At 35.2% G+C, this 19,980-nt stretch overlaps 1 protein-coding gene across 2 annotated transcripts in view; it reads right to left on the bottom strand.

Annotated features, from left to right (window-relative positions):
• The window catches only part of ft (cadherin-related tumor suppressor fat), a 155,915-nt gene that overhangs the window by 11,916 nt on the left and 124,019 nt on the right, over positions 1–19,980 (bottom strand). For both annotated transcript variants that reach the window (XM_069500366.1, XM_034971433.2), the window contains exons 3-8: positions 19,353–19,586; positions 10,231–10,432; positions 9,433–9,620; positions 7,387–7,809; positions 6,277–6,778; positions 249–5,607 (exon numbers count right to left, since the gene is read on the bottom strand). In XM_069500366.1, coding sequence (XP_069356467.1) covers positions 249–5,607; positions 6,277–6,778; positions 7,387–7,809; positions 9,433–9,620; positions 10,231–10,432; positions 19,353–19,586 — 6,908 coding nt within the window. The remainder of the gene's footprint in view (positions 1–248; positions 5,608–6,276; positions 6,779–7,386; positions 7,810–9,432; positions 9,621–10,230; positions 10,433–19,352; positions 19,587–19,980) is intronic.

The raw sequence follows: 19,980 nt of genomic DNA, 5'->3' as shown, positions 1-19,980 counted from the left end.
ATATATTAATATGCACTTGATAGAGAACTAATAATTTTAACAGTTCCTTTTTTAATGGCCAGTGTAGTGCAATAATCGACAACTTTGCACGTATTTTGGTCAATATTAGTTGTTGGTTTTATTTTTCAAGAGCTACGAAGCTACATTCTTTACTTAAAAATTGCGCATGATTCTCACCAAGAAAGTAATCGTTATAAATATTGTTAAATCTTGCAAATAATATAATTATTATTTTAATTTTTACGTACCCCGCTTGACCAGTGTCATCATCATAACATGAATCATCGCCAGGTTCACATTCTGTACAAATATCACCATGATCAGCACACGTTGCTATACTTAGTGATATCACTCGGCCATTTCTTGTAGCTGTTAGCTTGTACCATTTCCCATCAGCTAGATTTTTGTCAGTGTTCAACAACGCAACAGAGGTTATAGAAGTCCTTGCACCTCCAAAGGAGAAAATTGGTTTGCCTCCTAATAATTCAATCGCAATAAAATCAGATCGGCCGCCAGTCTGAGCACCATAATTATACAACAATAATGCATCAGATTTAGTTGTTGCAAATATAATTGTGATATCATTTGTTGATGCATCCAGAGCAGGAAACTGTATGTAAGACAATTCATTAAAACCAAATGTTGAACTTTCACAATGAGTTCCGTAACGGCCATTCGTGCAGCTGCATTTATATCCAGGCTTAAGACTAATGCAAATCCCTCCGTACATACATGGGTTTGGTCTGCAAGAATCTACGAGAGCTTCACATTGATTACCACGATAACCGGGGCGACACAAGCAGAAGAAAGAGTTTCTGTCAGTACTTTCTTTACAAGACCCACCATTTTTACATGGATTGCTACTACAAACATCATCTCTCTCCAATTCGCACGTTTTACCTTCTCGTCTTTGTAGACAAGTGCAGATGAAATCATGTCCTTGCTTACGACATTGTCCTCCAAATTGGCAAGGATTGGGTGAACAAGGATCTTGTCGCTTTTCACAATTATTCCCCATAAACCTATCGGTGCAATGACAAACGTAATCATGGCGCACTAAAGGTGAAGTAAGTATTAGCGTTGAGCTTTCAGTAATTTTTGTTGCGTCTATTACATTTATTGCATCTGTGCATATACCTTCATTCTGACATTTATGTGTTGAACAGGGATAATATGGAATAATAATTTGTCTCTTCAAAACTTTTCGTAGTTCTGAATGCTTTGTCTTTAAATACTTCTCACTACTATCTTTTTTCCAAAGTGAATTGTGCTCTTTAATTGCTAAAGTTAAATCAATGTTTTCTTTTTCTTCGTTTATGCTATATAAATATATGATTTCCTTATTTTTTAATCCAATTTTCATTATTTCCAACGAAATTCTATAATAATGTGTTAAAAATTCTCGTGCAGTCATATTCATAATTCTTATTGTTATGGAATGTTCCACTGTACTATTATTAAAAGAAAAATATTCGACACTTATAGATGATATGACATCTTTATGAATTCCATCATTGCCTGACACTGAAAATGAATAACCTTGACCTGGCCTAACATCATTTGTATACAGGTCACATCCTTTTCTAATTGTAAATAATGACAATGAATTCTCTGATGATGAGTCTTTTACTATTTTGCATTTATAGTCCCCAACTATATCGGGATCGTTAGGTTTAACATCGGCTATTTTTCCAAGAGGTATTTTATCATTGAATGCGTGTACTAGAACATGAGCTGATCTTGAACTCGGCGGATTGTCATTGCGGTCTAATATCCTAATTTGAATTGTATAATTGGAATGCATAACCGGTGTACCGCTATCTTCAATTTTAATCATAATATCTAAGTGTGGCGTGACTTCTCTGTCAATCTTTTTTGTAGTTAATAATACACCTGTATGTTTTTGAACCTTTACAAAGCTTTGATGCCTACCACCAATAATAGCATATGAAAATGGAGCTCCATTAGGTGGTAAATCTGGATCTTTAGCGGAAAGTGTAGTAATACTTGTATTAGGTGGTTCATTTTCATAAACAGAGCCATCAAAATTATTAACATCAAAAACTGGACCATTGTCGTTTATATCTGTCAAAGTTATTTTAACTGTTGTTGTACCAGTTTGCGGAGGTGTTCCTGTGTCAATAGCACCTATTATTAATGAATATGTTGATATAGTTTCTCGGTCAAGACTTCGAGCTACTTCAATTTCACCATTTTGAGGATCAATTTTGAAATCTTGATTTGTGTTACCGTCTATAATTGAAAAACTAAACTGATTATTTTGTGGCCGTACATCTTTATCTACGGCTTTTACTTGGATTACTTCTTGGCCAATATTTGCTCCTTCTGAAATTGTTGCTTCATAGTAGTGTCTTAAAAATTCTGGTGGATCATTTCCATCTTGGATTGATATAATTACTTGAGCTTCGTCAGTATCATTTCCATGTATGCCACCTGAATTTTTTGCTAATACTGTCAAAACAACTCTATTTTGAGTCTCTCTGTCCAAATATCTAGCAACTCTTATAACTCCGGTTTGTGAATTTATCCCGAACCCCTTATCATTACTGGAACCGACAAAAAAGTAGTAAATGATTCCATCGTCACCGCTATCTTGGTCAGTGGCTTGTAAAACACCAACATGTGCCCCAACTTCAGCAGACTCAGAAACATCAAAATGAAAAACTGGTTGAACGAACTTTGGATAATATTCATTAACTCCCGTGATATGGACCACCACTTCAGTGGTACTTCTCATGACTGAATCAGGATTTTCAGCCAAAATTTCTAAGCGATAAATTGTCTTTTCTTCGTAATCAAATATTTCTTTTGAGAAAATTTTTCCCGTGTGTTGATCTATGTAAAACAGTGACATCATTTCATTTTTTATATGATACTTAATGATCGCATTCTTAGGTGAGTCAATATCAATAGCTTGAACTTTAAATATAAAACTATTAATAGGTGAATTTTCTGGTAAGTATGCATAATATTTTGACTGATTAAATTGCGGAGCATTATCATTTATGTCTGTTAAAATGATGGTCACAGTAGCAGTAGCTTCTTTAGGCTTAAAACCTAGATCTTTCGCTGTAATATTTAATCGGTATTCTTGTATTTCATCAAAATCGAGTGGGCGTGATATACTTATTGTCCCTGATACAGAATCTACTTGAAATTCTCTATCTTCGTTACCAGAACTTATAGTATATCTTACGATACCATTAGGCCCTTCGTCTTCATCATTTGCATTCAAAGAAAGTATTGATGAGCCTACTGGTTCATTTTCAGGTACTATTACTTGATAACTCAGGGCTGTGAATTTAGGACTATAAATATTTTCTCCTGTAACCACAAATGTAATACTTGTTTCATCCATTTGCGGTGGAACACCACGATCGACTGCTTTTATTTTTAATTCATAATATTGTCCCGTGTAATAAAATCGTTTGCTCACAATAATCCAACCAGTAACTTTATCAATCGTAAAGTATGTAGTCCCATTACCTCCTGACACCATGTATTCTACTTCAGCATTAATACCGAAATCAAAGGCATCCTCAGCTATAAGTTTTACAATTTTTTCTCCAAGTATGGCATCTTGTGGTACTGGTACTAATTTTTCATGATCCTTAAACTTTGGTTTGTTATTATTAGCATCTACAACATTTATGGTAACTAAACATTCCGATGACATTGGTGGTTTGCCATTATCGGTAGCTACCACAATAACTGAATATGTATTTTCAGGTGATGTGTTTACTGACGTTCTCTTATAATTCATCATAAACTTGCTTAATATTTCACCAGTAGCAGGATCAATAGTAAATAGATCTGATGTTTGTTGTAGAGAGTATGAAATTATTGAATTTGGGCCTTGTTTATCTTTATCAGTGGCAATCACTTGACCCACAAAACTATTTTTGTTCTGTAATTCAGGAAAATTAAAGCTATAATAGGAATATTCAAATTCAGGAGCGTTGTCATTTTGATCTTGTATAGTTATTGTTAATGGAGTTTCTGATCGCCAGGCTCCATCAATTGCGGCAACTTTCAAAACATATTCATCTTGTAACTCTCGATCCAGTGATCGGGCGACTGTAACGTTACCACTTATAGGATCAATTACAAATTTTTCACCGGGATTGTCGACAAAACTATATGTGGCGTTAGCATTAGCACCTATATCTAAATCTGAACTAGTTAGTTTTATGACAAATGACCCGATTTCAGCATTTTCAGTGACATTTACACTGAACAGGCGAGTAAATCTTGGAGGGTTATCATTTTTGTCTAAAACTGAGACAAGCACTGTTGAAGTTCCTATTAGTTGAGGAACACCATGATCGACAGCTTCTACTAAAATCTCATAAAATGGAATTGATTCTCTATCTAGAGCAATGTTGGTAAAAATTTCTCCACTTTCAGCATCAATCACAAATGATTCCTCATAATCATTAGTTAGTCTAAAAGAAATTCTTCCATTTTCATTAGAATCATCATCATGCGCTTCAATTTTAATAACCATTTGTGGCGGTGACTCTTCTTCTGGTACGGTTGCGTTATACAAAGCATTTTCGATTACAGGTGCATTGTCATTTGCATCAGTAACTTTAATTTCAATTTCAATAAATGACTTTAGGGGTGGGTTATCCGAGTCCTTAACTTCAAACCAAACTTCATAAAGAGGCATGGTTTCATAATCAAGACCTTTGCCGGTTATAAAAATTTCACCACTCATTGGTTCTACCCTCAACGCATCACCAATATTACCTCCTGCTACTGAGTATTGCAATAATCCTGTTGGCCCATTCTTGGGTGATGTGGCAGATAATCTAGTTACAAGAACTCCTTCAGGTGTGTTTTCAGAAAAAGTAAAAGTTAGTTTATTGTTTACTGTAAATCTTGGAAAGTTTTTTCCTGATTTTGCGATTAGAATCAATTCAGTGGAACTTTGCCTTGGTTGTGTTCCACCATCAGTAGCTAATATTATTAGATTAAATATAGAGTTATGCTTGTCTTTGTATTTTACTAAATTTTCTTTCGCTTTTATAACTCCAGTGTCCCTATTTATAGTAAAAAGATTTTGATGTTCACCTTTTAAATCGTAATAAATTTTTTTATTAAGGCCTACATCATTATCCGTCGCTTTCACACCAAAAACGAAATCGCCGGGAACAGTGCGTTCGGAAATATAGACTTCATATACAGTTTGTGGAAATATCGGCGTATTATCATTTTCATCTTCTACTAAAATCGTAAGATTGGCAGTAACAGTGCGTGGATCCGTAGTTGAAGAATCTTGAGCCATAATAACTAAATAGTACACATTCCATTCTTCTCTATCTAAAGTGGCATTAGTTAAAATTATACCCGTTACAGGATCTATTTGAAATCTATCTGCTTTATCTCCAAGAAGGCTGTATTTTATTTTCGCATTATTTCGTATATCTTTATCTATTGCTTTGGGGTGCAGTATAAATGTTTCTGGTGGTAGATTTTCTTTAACAATGCTTTTGTAACTTTGTCGTTGGAAGTCTGGACTGTTGTCATTAACATCTTGAACTATAATTTTTACTGTTCCAGATCCCGTAAGCGGTGGTGAACCTGTAAAACAATAATTTCAACTACTATTAGAACTGTTGCCTGCAACTTAATAATAACGCAAACATAGCAAACTTTCCGTCATCACAAAAATATCCTATTCTCGTTTCTAGGACAGAAACCAACTGTACCTATGCTGAATTTCGACACAAGATAGCTTATATTATGATGCCCGCAACATCGTCCGTGTGGATTTAGTATAAATATTTTGAGATGCATTATTATAAAATATAAATCTCTTGATTTACAATTTTTCGGTATAGAAGTCCACCTTCGACGACTTTACGTCCTCTCCGAGGCAAGGCCGTGAAACATCGCCAACTTCCTAGCTCGAAGCTAGTAGGTATTGAGAATTTCTTAACAAAAAATGCAATGCCTGTAATTTTTTGGCCTGACCTGGGAATCGAACCCAGGGACTCTTCAGCAGACACACACATATACATATACACACACACATACAAACCTTGCCTTTGTAATAATTATTAGTATGAAACTCGTTTTTGTTTGCTGGTAAACTGGCTGAAGTCCAATAAGTTTTGGGATATGAGTCCCCAAACAAACACACTATGCAAACAAACTCCACACTATGTCCTGATGATGATGCTAGTAATATTGCTGACTTATGTTAAAATGAAATACATAGTAATAAACATTCAAACAAAATAACTTTACCTGTATCCATAGCGACAAGTGAAAGCGTGTATTCATCCTGAGCTTCACGATCTAATGTCCTTAACAATGATATTTGACCAGACGAAGCATTGATTTTAAAAAGATCTGCATCACCTTCTTTGATAAAATATCGAACTTGGTTATTGAACGGAGGAGAATCTGCGTCATAAGCGCGAACGGTTAATATGTATCCACCATTAGGGGGAATTACATTTTCCATTACGTATGCTAAATACGGCGAGTCTAAGAAAGTTGGTGGATTATCATTTATATCTTGAATTGAAATCGATAATTCAGCTGTATCAAATCTGGCATCATCTTTAGCACAATCTTCCGCTCTTACAGATATTATGTAGCGAGATTTTCTTTCAAAATTAAGATTTTTTGCTACTCTCACAATACCAGTATCTTCGCTGATACTAAAATCTCTATTTTCATCTCCAGAAGCTATCGAATATCTTACTCTTCCATTAGCACCTTCATCAACATCTGTTGCAGATACCTAAAAAATTTATAACATTTGTTATTGCGTTCAAACATTCAAGTATTATTGAAACAATAGGTTGTTTTAAAGTATCTATCGAAAGTATGGATTATGAGGAACCATGTTGTATTCATTGTCGAATAATGTTCCTCAATATATGATAGTGTTTGTTCTACGTTTCGTTCTAAGTAATCACCGTCATCACAATTATTATTTTGATCGACTATAATTCGTTAGTTATTTTTCACACAATGATAATTATTTAGCAATAATATAATACTACGCACTTGCTAAGTAAAATGTCAGTACTAGTTGGGGTAAATCGATTCAACTCACGGAATTTTTATTTTCTAAACGTATTTTCGAAATACGGTGAGACTTTATAATGATTTTGAAATACCTATTATACAATTTATCATTTCTGAATAATAGTTATGTCATGCAGACTGACAGACGGATATGACGAAACTATTTTTTTTCAATAAACACTAAAAATATAGATCGGACAAGCTCTAACCGAATTTCTTTATAAAAACTAGAAACAGCTTGTAGACTTTGAGGATTTTTCTGATAGGACAGCGAATAATGGAATAACTTAGTTTATTAATTAGGTATTTCATACTTACTTGAAGAACGCTGGCACCGATGCTAGCATTCTCAGGAACAGAAGCGCTGTATTGTTTTGGGTCGAAGACTGGACTATTATCATTTTCATCTAATATCTTGATATTTATTTTAGTTTTTGTCATATTTGGGGGATCTCCCCTATCTTTTGCAGTAACAGATATTGTAAAATTAGATTTCTGTTCTCTATCTAATTTTCCAGTTGCTCGTAAGATTCCATCAACATTTCCCAAAGTAAAGTAACCATTAGATTCTGGACTTTGTGACATAAAATATTCGACGTATCCATTTCGACCTTCATCTTTATCAATAGCTTTTATTGTCATCACCACAGTATTAAGAGGAATATTTTCAGAAATTGAAGTCATATTAGTAGAAACAAATTCGGGAGCCATATCGTTAACATCCTTTAATTGTATTGTGACCTGGAACCGAACAATAGGCTAGTTGACACTTTTTTTAAGTAGGTCTTAAATGGTTAATATTTGTCCTATTAGATCAAAAAAATTAACACTATATTTTTTTGCGCCCTAAAAACCGTAAAACTTTAATTTAAAAATATATTTTTCTTAGACAGGTGAAAACACTGTCGGCCATGTTTGGCCGATAGATTATCTGTGCTCTGACGTCATGCATTTGTAAACAACAGCATAACCTCCCAAAGTTTAATAAACATGACTTCTATACTAGTTTACATGAAAAATATAGTAATTATCGTTATTGTATCATCCGAGAATGTAAAAACGCATCGATAAAGACCACAGGAAAGTTGTGGATTAGAGTGCCCAGTGAAATAAATATACGTAACACGCGAAGACTTGCTTAAAGGATCCTATATCACTAACGACTGCAACCCAAATTTATTTTTGCAAAGATCACTTTGTTGTAAGTCTTACTTAATAACTTATTCAATTTATAAAGAGAAAACTTTATTTATAATAATTATAATTTTTTACGTTTACTATGAGTTTTTAGAAATATATAAAAACTAGCTTATGCTCGTGACTTCGCCCGCGTGGACTTCATAAATTTCAAACCCCCATTTAACCCACTCAGGGGTGGAATTTCAAAAAATCCTTTCCTAGTGGATACCTTCTCTTTACCTACAAAGAACACACCCACCAAATTTCATGTATCTAGGACCAGCTGTTTAGATGTTTAGGCTGTGCGTTGATATATAAGTTAGTCAGGACTTGAAATTTTATATATATGGATACTACGTTAGTCAATAGGGATGACATTTGTTTGTTTACATATTTAATGACGTCACATCATGGCTGACAGCGTTTCTGAGTTTCAAATAAAAATAAAAACTGTATTTTTTAAAATTGGATTTATATATCCATCCTGCGTTTTTAATCATTGTTATTGATATATTTCGTTGTCTTAAGCAAAATACTATAATAAATAATCATTTATTGGACGAAATTAGATATGAGTCAAGTAGCCTATTATTATTTGTATGTCTTAAGCACTCTTAGTAATTTTTATTATATAGTAATTCCTGGAAAGAGTTGACAAAAAGTGTTAAACTCACTGTTCCAAAATCAATACCTTGGCCGTTACTTGTTATAATATTATTGTGAAAAATGTCACTGGTATGTGAAAGTAAACGCAATCAACAAACTAAAGAACAGGGTTCCTTAAGAGTTTATTCGTAGAGCACTTTAAACAGACTTAGTTTGGTTTTCATTCGAATATTAACTAATCAAACTCAATGAAAGTTTGTAGACACGTTCCAGAAATCAATATCCGTGTCTTTGGTTTTCCAGATCTCTGTAAAAATGTGTAGTTTTAAAGGTAAATTATTAAAGTAAGGATTTATATCTTTGAGCCCGTATAATTTTGTAACTATAAATTTTCACGGATATCTGGCAAACGATAGATACATGTATTTGTTACTAAATACTGTCTACGAAATTTCATTACGTTTCATAGGTTAATATTCAAATGAGAACCACACCACTTTAATATGGATAGCACTGGGGAGCGCGCTAGGGAAACTTCGCGAGCTAACATGTATTGGTGTAAAGAAAAAAATATTTTACCTGCACGGTGGCTGATAATTGTGGCTCTGGTGGTTTAGCTAAGTCTCTAGCGGTGACAATCAAGTTATAAAGTGGGAGTGTTTCTCTGTCCAACATTTTTGCAGTCAGTATTGTTCCGTTAGCAGTCATTTTGAAATCTTTGTTATCATCCCCAGATGTAATGCTATATGTTAATTTGCCGTTTAGTCCTGTAATAATAAGAATTGTAGCTGTTTATCTTGGTTTTAGTAATTTTTTGGTATATTTTTTTTGGCCATGGATTGATGGCCAAGAGCGGCAAGCTATCAGTGTAATAAAAGATATTGATGAGCTTAAAATACTGATTGAATCAATACCCAAAATATCCATAACTACCAATGTTATAAACTCGAAAGTGTGTCTGTTAGTCTACCTTTCTGTTACCTTTTCACGGCCCATCCGCTTAACTGATTTTGACGAAAGGAACAATAATAGCTTGTATCCCGGAGATTGATATAGACTACTTTTATCGCGGACAATCAAAGTGTTCTCACGAGACTTTTGGAAATCTAAATCCATGAGTTCAAAGTCGCGGGCATTGTCAAGTAATAGTACATTGGTCATTGATAGTTGGCAGTAATAGTACATTGATAGTAGATAATGGCGAGGGTTTTCTTACGGAGATTTCTCTGGGAGTTTTGCAATGCAATCTATTTCTATACCAAATGCAGACAGACACACTTTCGCATTTATAACGTTTATATGGATGAATTAATAATCTCAATAATTTTGTATCATGTGCATATTTTTTTTTCTAATAAATTAATTCTAAATATCTACCTGCATCCATGTCAGTGGCGCTTACAGTGACAACTGAAGATCCAATAGGAACGTCTTCTAAAATTTCGTTAGAGAAACTCATAGGGTCGAAAATTGGTGCGTTGTCATTAAGGTCTATGACGTTGATGTACACGGTGACAGTTCCTGACAAGGATGGGTGCCCGTTATCTTGCGCTTGGGCAACCAATATGTAGTGCTGCGTCTGAAATGTTCACAAAACACCTATTTAACTATGACTATATAGGAAGATTCGTCAGCATAGGTACTTATTTCAACGGACCATGGTGAAACAAAGAAATCATCTCTCTCAATTTTATTTAAAACTATAACTTATGCAACTTCGTCCACGTGGATTACACAAATTTTAAACCACTATTTCACCCCCCTAGGGGTTGAATTTACGAAAATCCTTTCTTAGCGGATGCCTACGTCATAATAGCTATCTGCATGCCAAATTTCAGCCCGATCCGTCCAGTAGTTTAACATGTGCGTTGATAGATCAGTCAGTCAGCCAGTCAGTCACCATTTCCTTTTATATATTTAGACGGGGTCTAGTTTTACTCGTACTAAAGACTGATTTCAAAGATAAATATCAATCTCAGTTTATGAGTGTGTGTCAGAAGTTATCAATGTCTTTTCTTTTTACAAAAAAAGAATATTAGTTAAATGACTAATATTCCCCTTTCCTCAAGCGTCAAGCTTGTGCTGTGCTTGTGTGTGCAAGTAGTTACGACAATAGTGCAACGGGCGGGGTTTGAACCGTCGACCTTTTGGTTTTCAGTCCACTCCTTTACCCGTTGAGCTATTGAGGCTCTAGGCCACATAATCAGAATAACTAAAATTGGTTTTTGTTGTGAGTGTTACCGAAAACTATATGGTACATTGTAACATTATGAAATTTTTCGAGCGCAAATTTTACTAGCAATATTTAAGGAATCGCGCTGGCACTCAGATTTTCCATATAATAGGTCAGTAAAGCTTGCCAACTATGACAGGCTCCTCCGTTCGCGAATCGTGAACCGAGATGGCGGCTTAAAAAACAGGCAGCGGTCTCGGAATCCGGCTCCTGAATGTTTTGCCGACGGTCGCTTTGTCAGACATTGTTCGGACCTTAATTTCGATGGCGGATCGAGTGGGCAAATGCCGAATATGATGCGCGACGCGAAAAAACTGTACCGGGATGAAATTAGCAGCTCTCTAGCGGGCTACGAGGAAATGGCGGGCGGTCGAGAAAACGAATGTACAGCGAATTGTTGTTTTTACTAATTAGCGGACCGGTTGACTTGATGAGAAACTGGCGCGGCGCATGGATACTCGGGAATTTACACCGTTTATGACAGCTGAACTAGGGTTTAGTATAGTAGGTACCTAATATTTTTAGATAATATCATTGGTAAACTGGGTCATTCTATCATAAAATTTTTGGACTTTCTGCTATTTAAAAATATTTAAAAATGAAAAAATAAGCTAATACCTAATAGGTATTATTTTAAAAATATTTAAAATGTAAAAAAAAAAAAAAGTTTATATCAACCACACAACTACAAAAGGTTAGGTCCAAAATAGTGGACGTCTGTAGGTCGACGATCATGATGATACATTATTTTTTTACAAACAATCTTGTCGTCAAAGGGTATATCAGTTATAGTTTCAGTAATAAGTTAGGCTGTAGGTACAGCAACTTTCTTCGTATCCTTTGTTAACTTAAGGACGTGTGCCATTAAATTAAATCTTATAATTTAGAGACCGAGCTACAAAAAGCGTAATTAAAATAATTATCAAAGAGAACAGGTTTAGCGGTTCATGACGTTGTTTATGGGTTTACTCGTCGTAACATTGAAATGAAAGTATTTTCCCAACGACGACGTTTAGTGAAGTTTGCCACGCTCGTGGTCCCGGGCAGACAGGTTTGCATGAATAGCGGGATCAAATAATACCTCATATAGACCTACTAATAACAGGATACCGAAGCACATATTATTGTATTCTATATTAAGTAAGTACCTAAGTACCCAACACTTATCTACGCATTAAACTTCTTATTCATAAAAAATATTTAATTAATAAACTTATACCAATTTAACCAAGTTTTGTTTAATAAATAAATATTCATTCCATTCATTGATTGAATATAATTGTTAATTGTCTTTCCCCCAAAAGTTTATTTTCTTCTAATAATATTCCAACTTGGAAGTACTTCGTTAATCCTACTAATATTATAAAATATGCGAAAGTGAGGATGTTTGGATGTTTGTTACTCAATCACGCAAAAACGGCTGAACGGATTTGGAAAAAAAATTGGAATGGAGATAGATTATAACCTAGATTAACACATAGGCTACTTTTTATCCCGTAAAATTAAAGAGTTCCCGCGGGATTTTGAAAAATGTAAATCCACGCGGGCATCAGCTAGTATGTAATAAAAGTAAGTAGGTAACAACCTAACTAACTTTAATATAGTTATAATAAAATGTCTAGCAAAACAAGTTAGATAGTTTGAGCCGTCTTAACGTCTCTACGAATATACCTACTAGTCTGCATCTATATAGGTAGATTCTATGTGTAGTCCGCGACAGGTCGATATGGCAATCGGGGTATGAGATGGGGGGACGTACTATAGACGTCGCGTACTATAGGTAGGACAGAGTCGGTGTATCTACTACAAAATAGCATATGTTGCCATTACAGTAGTTATACTTTTTTACAATAAAAGTAGACTTATCTAGGCCACCTGTAATTCATTGTTATCGTCAACTACCAAAACTGAATTTGTAAGTTAATAGTGCAAACTAGATACTTATTAATTTTGTCTGGAGGTACCTAACTATTGTTATCTTCATCATCATCACCAACCCATCGGCTTCTCAGTACTGAGCACGGGTCTCCTCTCAGAATGAGAAGGGGTTAGACCGTAGTCCGCCACGCTGGCCCAGTGCGAATTGGCAGACTTCACATACCTTTGAGTATTAAGTATGGAGAACTCTCAGGCCTGTAGATTTCCTCACGATGTTTTCCTTCAGCGTTATTTGCTTAAAACGCACATAGTAACTCAAAAAATTAGAGGTGCGTGCCCAGGATCGACCCCCGACCTCCCGAATAGGAGGCCGACGTATTAACTACTATAGGCTATATGGTTATCTTACTATATTTAAATTAATCAGACGTCCTCCCTGTAAAAGGCTTGCGCTTGCTCTCTCCAAAGATGTGAATTATGTGTGTTGTATTGAATAACCGGTTAATAGCTTAAATATTCCTATTGTCTCAAATCAAGCAATAAAAGAACACAAAAGCAGACGGCACTAAGTTCAGCGACACTATAATAGTTTTTTATTTCACTTTTTAATAGATGAACCGACCTTCATATCGATTGGGATATAAAAAGCAAACTGTTAAGGTAAAAACAAACGAAACGCGTGGCGGTTACTGCACGGCAGGAAGTCACACCAAATGCGCACGAACGGGTTAAAGTTTTGCAATACAAGGAATTGCATGATACATCATACACTGCAATACTGCACCTTTGAGAACGTTATGGAGAACTCTCAGGTATGCAGGTTTCCTCACGATGTTTTCCTTCACCGTTAAAGCGAATGATATTTAATTTCTTAAAACGCACATAACTCATGCGTGCGTGCCCGGGATCGAAGCCCCGACCAGTCGATTAGGAGGCGGAAGTCGTAACCACCAGGCTATTGCAGCTGTTATTACCCCCTTAGGGGTTGAAATTTAAAACCCTTTCTTAGCGAATGTCTTACGTCATAATAGCTATGACATTGAGATCGGAAGCAGCGTGTATCGTCGATCGTACGCGACTAACGCGCGCGTTATTCTTAATATCGCGTCAGACTCAGTACGTTAGTCGCGTGCGTCTATTGCGTCGGCTGCGAGCCGCAGAAGTCTACATTACGCTTCCATCGCAGCGTGCCTTGTGTGTGTTTAACGCTTAACGCAGCGGTCATTTTGCCAGGCCTGTATTAAAAAGCCGCTTAAGGGCATCATCGGCCTTGGTGGCTGAATTGCACATCTTACCTACAACATGCAATATTTTACACGGCTCGTAATAAATTTTACTTATCCGTATCTTATTTTTATGCCCAAAAGGCATTCAGGTAAGTGACTCAAAATGTTTTATAAGAGCGCTTTTGATGTCCTTAACAACGTTGTGAATTCACATAATACGTTTTGTTGGAGTCAGAAGTACTTACTACTGGTACAAATTACAGTTATATTTTGCTATAACATAAAAAGTAGTCTCCTCTTCTTAGAATAAGAAAGGCCACCACGCTGGTTTTAGCACATTCATTTTTACAAGGGACCCGTACTCAGTAGGCCGATGATGGGTTGAGGTAATGATGATGACTAAAGTATAGTTACGAAGCTGCTTCTATTTTGGGAACTAATAAGGTTTTTATTTTAAGCCTAATAGAATTTGCGAATAAATACCTAAGAACTAAGTGATAAGCTTGTACATACCTCCTTTGATAATTATTTTGTATAATACTTAATAATGCCCGCGACTTCGTACCTACGCAAGATTCAGTTTTTTTTAAATCTTATGGGAACTCTTGTATTTTCTGGGATAAAAAGTAGACTTTATCTTTCTCCAGGGTGCTAGCTATCTCTCCAAATTTCATCAAAATAGATCAAACGGATGGGCTGTGAAAACCTAGTAGACAGATAGACACACTTACATATTTTTAGTATTAGCAGGTATGGATTAACTATAGATTTATTATCTACTCTCAAATAAAGTTTCTCTAAAGTTTTGGAAGCAAAGCAAATAGTTGCTCAAATTCAAACAACTTTTGGTAGATACGAGTAGGTACATAATATCGTCGTGCAATAGAACCACTTGAGCGGTCAACGCCCCTTTAGATCTATGCTAAGATAATTGTATCAACCTCGAGTACAAGCACACGAAGTGCCGTCAACTGGCCGATGGTTCTCCGAAGCTGAAGGCACCAAAGAACAATTAGCTTGTAATTTTAAACAGGCTGATTAATTACACTGTCTAAAGAAAATAACATATTCAGTGCAATACAAATCAATCGATTGCTAATTAGTTTTACTCATATTTTTGTCTAGGCACTAACCCATACCAATTTTATAAATATGAAAGTATTTCCAGTGCCCATCCCTTTCACCGATTTTGATGAGGTACAAAGTTAGCTTGCATCGCGCAGACTGACATAGGCTAATTTTTATCCCGGAAAATAAAAATAATTACAAGTTCACACGGGCATTTAAAAAAAGGCTATATCCACGTGGACGAAGTCGCTGGCATCGTCTTGTGTACTTACTTAATTGTACCTAATCTAAATGTAATAAAATGTATGTACTATATTTTTTCCAATACTTAAACGTTTTATAAATCCACTAGTTTATGCTCGCGACTTCGCGGGGACTACATATGAAATGAAATGAAAAATGAAATTAAAATCTTTTTTTATTCGTATAAACTTTTACAAGTGCTTACGAATAGTCGGATGCATCTACCACTGGTTCGGAATGCCTTTCCTGCCGAGAAGAACCAGCAAGAAACTCGGCGGTTGCTCTTTTCAAATATTTGATATAGGTACAAGATTATGCCATGTAGAAAATAGTATTTGCAGTCTTGTGCGTTGCTGGAACGAGCTGCAGGTCAAATCCACGCTCTTTATCATAAATTTCAAACCTCTATTTCACCCCCTTAGGAGTTGAATTTTCAAAAATCCTTTCTTAGCGGATGTCTATAAAATTATTATAACAACTAGCTCTGCTGTGATAACTGTTTAGGCAATACCCTTGCGGCATGAGGTTAGGAGTTGGAACCTGGAGTATAGTGATACAGTCTACCAGCTACGATAACTATTCATATTCGGTAGATCTTTAATCGTCACGATTTAGGTAGGCATATTATATAGGTACCACATAGGTCGGTATTTAGTGCAAAAAAAATGAAAAAAAATCGACCCGCTAGTTTTTTTAAAAAAAATCTGACAAAAATACCCATTTAAGTACATACACATCATCTATATCCAACACCAAACGCATAGGTTAGCTGTTATGCTTCATTCCGTCATGGGTAAAAAAATCTTGTTAAAATAGAAAATGAAAAATATCAGATAAATTTTAACACGAAGAACGTACACCGGATTTATACCTAGAAGGAATGGTCAATGCCCTGACATAAATTTTGTGGCGGAAAATTCATAACCTCTAGGCACACCATAATAACGTTAGATGCACGTTTCTCCCGCGAAAAGTGGCACGAGAAGATTCTTGAACAAAGGGGATACATTCTGATTTGATCGTCAAGCATTCAAGTAGGTATTTTCAAAGAAAACACGATGCTTTACTGCGATGCGTACTTTACTTTATTAAGACTCTAAGTTCTTTCAAGTTATTTAATGCGAGTTATGTCCTCTAATCAAACTTAGTTAAACGTCTGGTTTTACATGAATGCCCAAAATAGGATCGCGTTGAAATGCCACTTTAATAGACGACTCACGCGCCACTTTGAACGTTTGTTTCTATGATAGAAAACTATCCGTAATTGCCAACAATAACTACCCATATAAAGTTTCATTACAATCTGATAATGGTAGCTATAGGAACGCATAATGAACAAACAATAACAAACAAGATACATTGATCTTCTTATCTTATTCTTATATAAATATATAAAAGGAAACGGTGGGTGACTGACTGACTGACTGACTGACTGATCTATCAACGCACAGCTCAAACTACTGGACGGATCGGGGTGAAATTTGGCATTCAGATAGCTATTATGACGTAGGCATCCGCTAAGAAAAGATTTTTGAAAATTCAACGCCTAAGGGAGTGAAATCGGAGTTTAAAAGTGTTGTCCACGTGGATGAAGTTGCGAGCATAAGCTAGTTTAAGTATATATAGTTATATAAATAAATATCACAAACCTACCAACTACTTACTAAGATACTAAAGACAAAAGGCACTTATTAAGATTGCTCTTCTACAGTTTAATGATTCAATTAACATTTTCGCTATTTTTAGATCTGATAACAACTCGCTGAGTGAAGTGTTTAATTACAGAGTGCTGCCTTCTAGAAAAAAACTAGTACCAGATACGATATGTACAAGATAATTAATCGAACTAAGTGGAAACAATAAGATTACTATAATGTGTAGGTACCTATTTGAGAGAATAGGTACGTAGAAATATAAAAATTGAAATACATTATACATAATATAGTGCGGTGGCCGAAGGTGGCCGTGACTGACTGATCGACAATATTATAGTCCAAATAGCTGGACGTAGAAATTTCATTTAATTAAGATTTATTTAATTTAGATTTAAGAATAGACTTATAGAGGAGTGCAACCGCACATTAACAGAGGACTTTGGAAAATAAGATCCCCCAAAATGAGGGTTAAACAAAAAACGTCTATTTTACAGACACCGTTCTCGATAGACAGCCAATAATGTGAACTCCCAAAATAAAAATACATAGGTACCTAAGTATGCAGAAAATTTCAAAATTGAATAACGGGTACATACCACGATTAATTAGGATTAGAATTTATCAGAAATAAGGAAAAATAATATTCTTTAGATAATTTAGCTTTAAAATGGTATCGTTTGAGCGTTTTTAAGTGCTCAGCGAAACGATTGAGATTGTGCATCAACAGTGCCTAGTCCAGAGTCTGATTTGGTCGGTATGCTTACAGCAACGCCAAATCGCATACCGAGTTAGAAGTTACATGGTTTATTGAATTCACATATTATTATGTACTAATATTAAAAACATCTAATTGTTGGTGCTAGGCAATCAGACCATTGAGCAAGGTAAGTGCTCTTAGGGTTGGCGTATTTTTGGCAAAATTGACGATGAAGTGGAAATTGAAGTTTCAGTCGATAATAGTAGGAATAATATAATATCATGTTTGGACTCTTAAGATTTGTCTTTTTGAATTACAAAGCATGGCAAGGACAACTGGTATTTTCTTTTATCTTTTTTCAGTAGGTAGCAATTAAAAGATTTTATAAAAATTAAATGATTTTATGTTTCTAGGATTTTATCGGGTAAAATTCGGCACTTCTAAGATCAAATAAAATCTTAGAATCAGCACGCATAACGATTAGGAAAGGAGCCCCTCATTATACAGATTACTTCGTTGAGAGCGCGACAGTAATTGGCTATTATTTTACCCCTGAGAATATTTATACGAATGCTTTTAATCACTTAATCTTTTCTCGTGTTTTTATTTGTAAGTAACTACAGATGAACTACGCACATCGTAAAGTTTGCGTGCCACTTTATTTTTATTTCCCGATTGGAGCTTCGAAGAGTGTCTTTTTGATATCTAGTACCTACTTATTGGCAATATAATTTTCTTATAGTTATTAGTTCCTATATTTTTTATCTAAATATATTAAAGGAAAAGGTAGCTCAAACTACTGGACGGATCGGACTGAAATTTGGCATACCGATAGCGATTATGACGTAAGCATCCGATAAGTAAGGATTTTTGAAAATTCAACCCCTAAGTGGGTGAAATAGGGGTTTGAAATTTGTGCAGTCCACGCGAACGAACTCGCGAGATTTTACCTTTTATCATACTCCACACATGATTCTTAAACATGTACATTTATCTATTTGACAAGAATATCACCAAGATTTTAGAGGATAGCTTTCTCATGGTTCATCATCATTATCAACATCTCAATTCATTGCCGGCCTACTACTGAGTACGGATCTCCTTTCAGAATGAGAAGCCTTTCATAGTTAACATCTACTTGATTAATATAATTTGAACTGACTACCTTTCAAAATTAGTTTTGGTAGGCCACCATCATCACAAGTTATTTTACCGTATACCTACTTTATGATAACAAGTCAAGAGTGAATAAGGCATCTTCTATTCAAGTGCGCTCCATCTTAGGCTGTCTCACGACTTGCTAGGAGGTCTGATTGCAGCCAAGCGTTAGTCTATAAATTAAAAAATGTTACTATAAGAGTAATTAAATTAAATTATACAAGTATGTATATAAATTAAACTTTAATGAAATTGATATAGGTACCATAATCGTCTTGAATTTTTTCGAAATTAAGTAAATTAATTACATAAGTGAATTAGTTTTAAGTTAATATGCTTACCTCCTCATAGTCGAGTCTTGTGGTCAATGTGAAGATGCCAGTTTGCGGGTTGAGTGAGAAGACGTCGTTAGCCCAATCCGATATGACGGTGTAGGTGAGCTGGGCGTTGGATCCGGAGTCGAGGTCGATGGCCGCCACTGTTCCTACTACGGAACCCCTTGCTGCGTTCTCTGGTATGTCAAAGGAATAGGCATTTTCCTTGAAGATTGGGGGGTTGTCGTTTGTATCGGTAACCTAAAAATAAATAAGGCTTTACTATAGATCAATAATAATATATATCTACTAATAGCATTTATTATTGACAGAAATCCCAAACCATTTAGTTATCAAAGGAACCATTACTCAAAGTAAGCTTTTCGTCATTTGGGTCATTTATATCCTAGTAAAATTAAAAGGCAAAAAACAACCATTTGGGTATATTTTAAAGAATCACCTAGATATCTATAGATCTATTCAGTTAATGTCCATGACGCTATAACCTGACACTATTTATGAAATTCCCACGCAACGCTGTAGGAATGTTTTGAGTTTACAGAGAAAGCTATAATTGGAATAGTGTCAAACCTTTTTACGATAAAAGGCACCACGTTAGCGCAGATAGGCTAAACGATATGCTTAGTCAAACAAG

The sequence above is a fragment of the Maniola hyperantus genome, chromosome 8 (genome assembly GCF_902806685.2).
Source record: "Maniola hyperantus chromosome 8, iAphHyp1.2, whole genome shotgun sequence".
Taxonomy (NCBI): domain Eukaryota; kingdom Metazoa; phylum Arthropoda; class Insecta; order Lepidoptera; family Nymphalidae; genus Maniola; species Maniola hyperantus.
The sequence above is the reverse complement of the archived record's forward strand: the minus strand, read 5'-3'. Positions and strand labels throughout refer to the sequence as shown.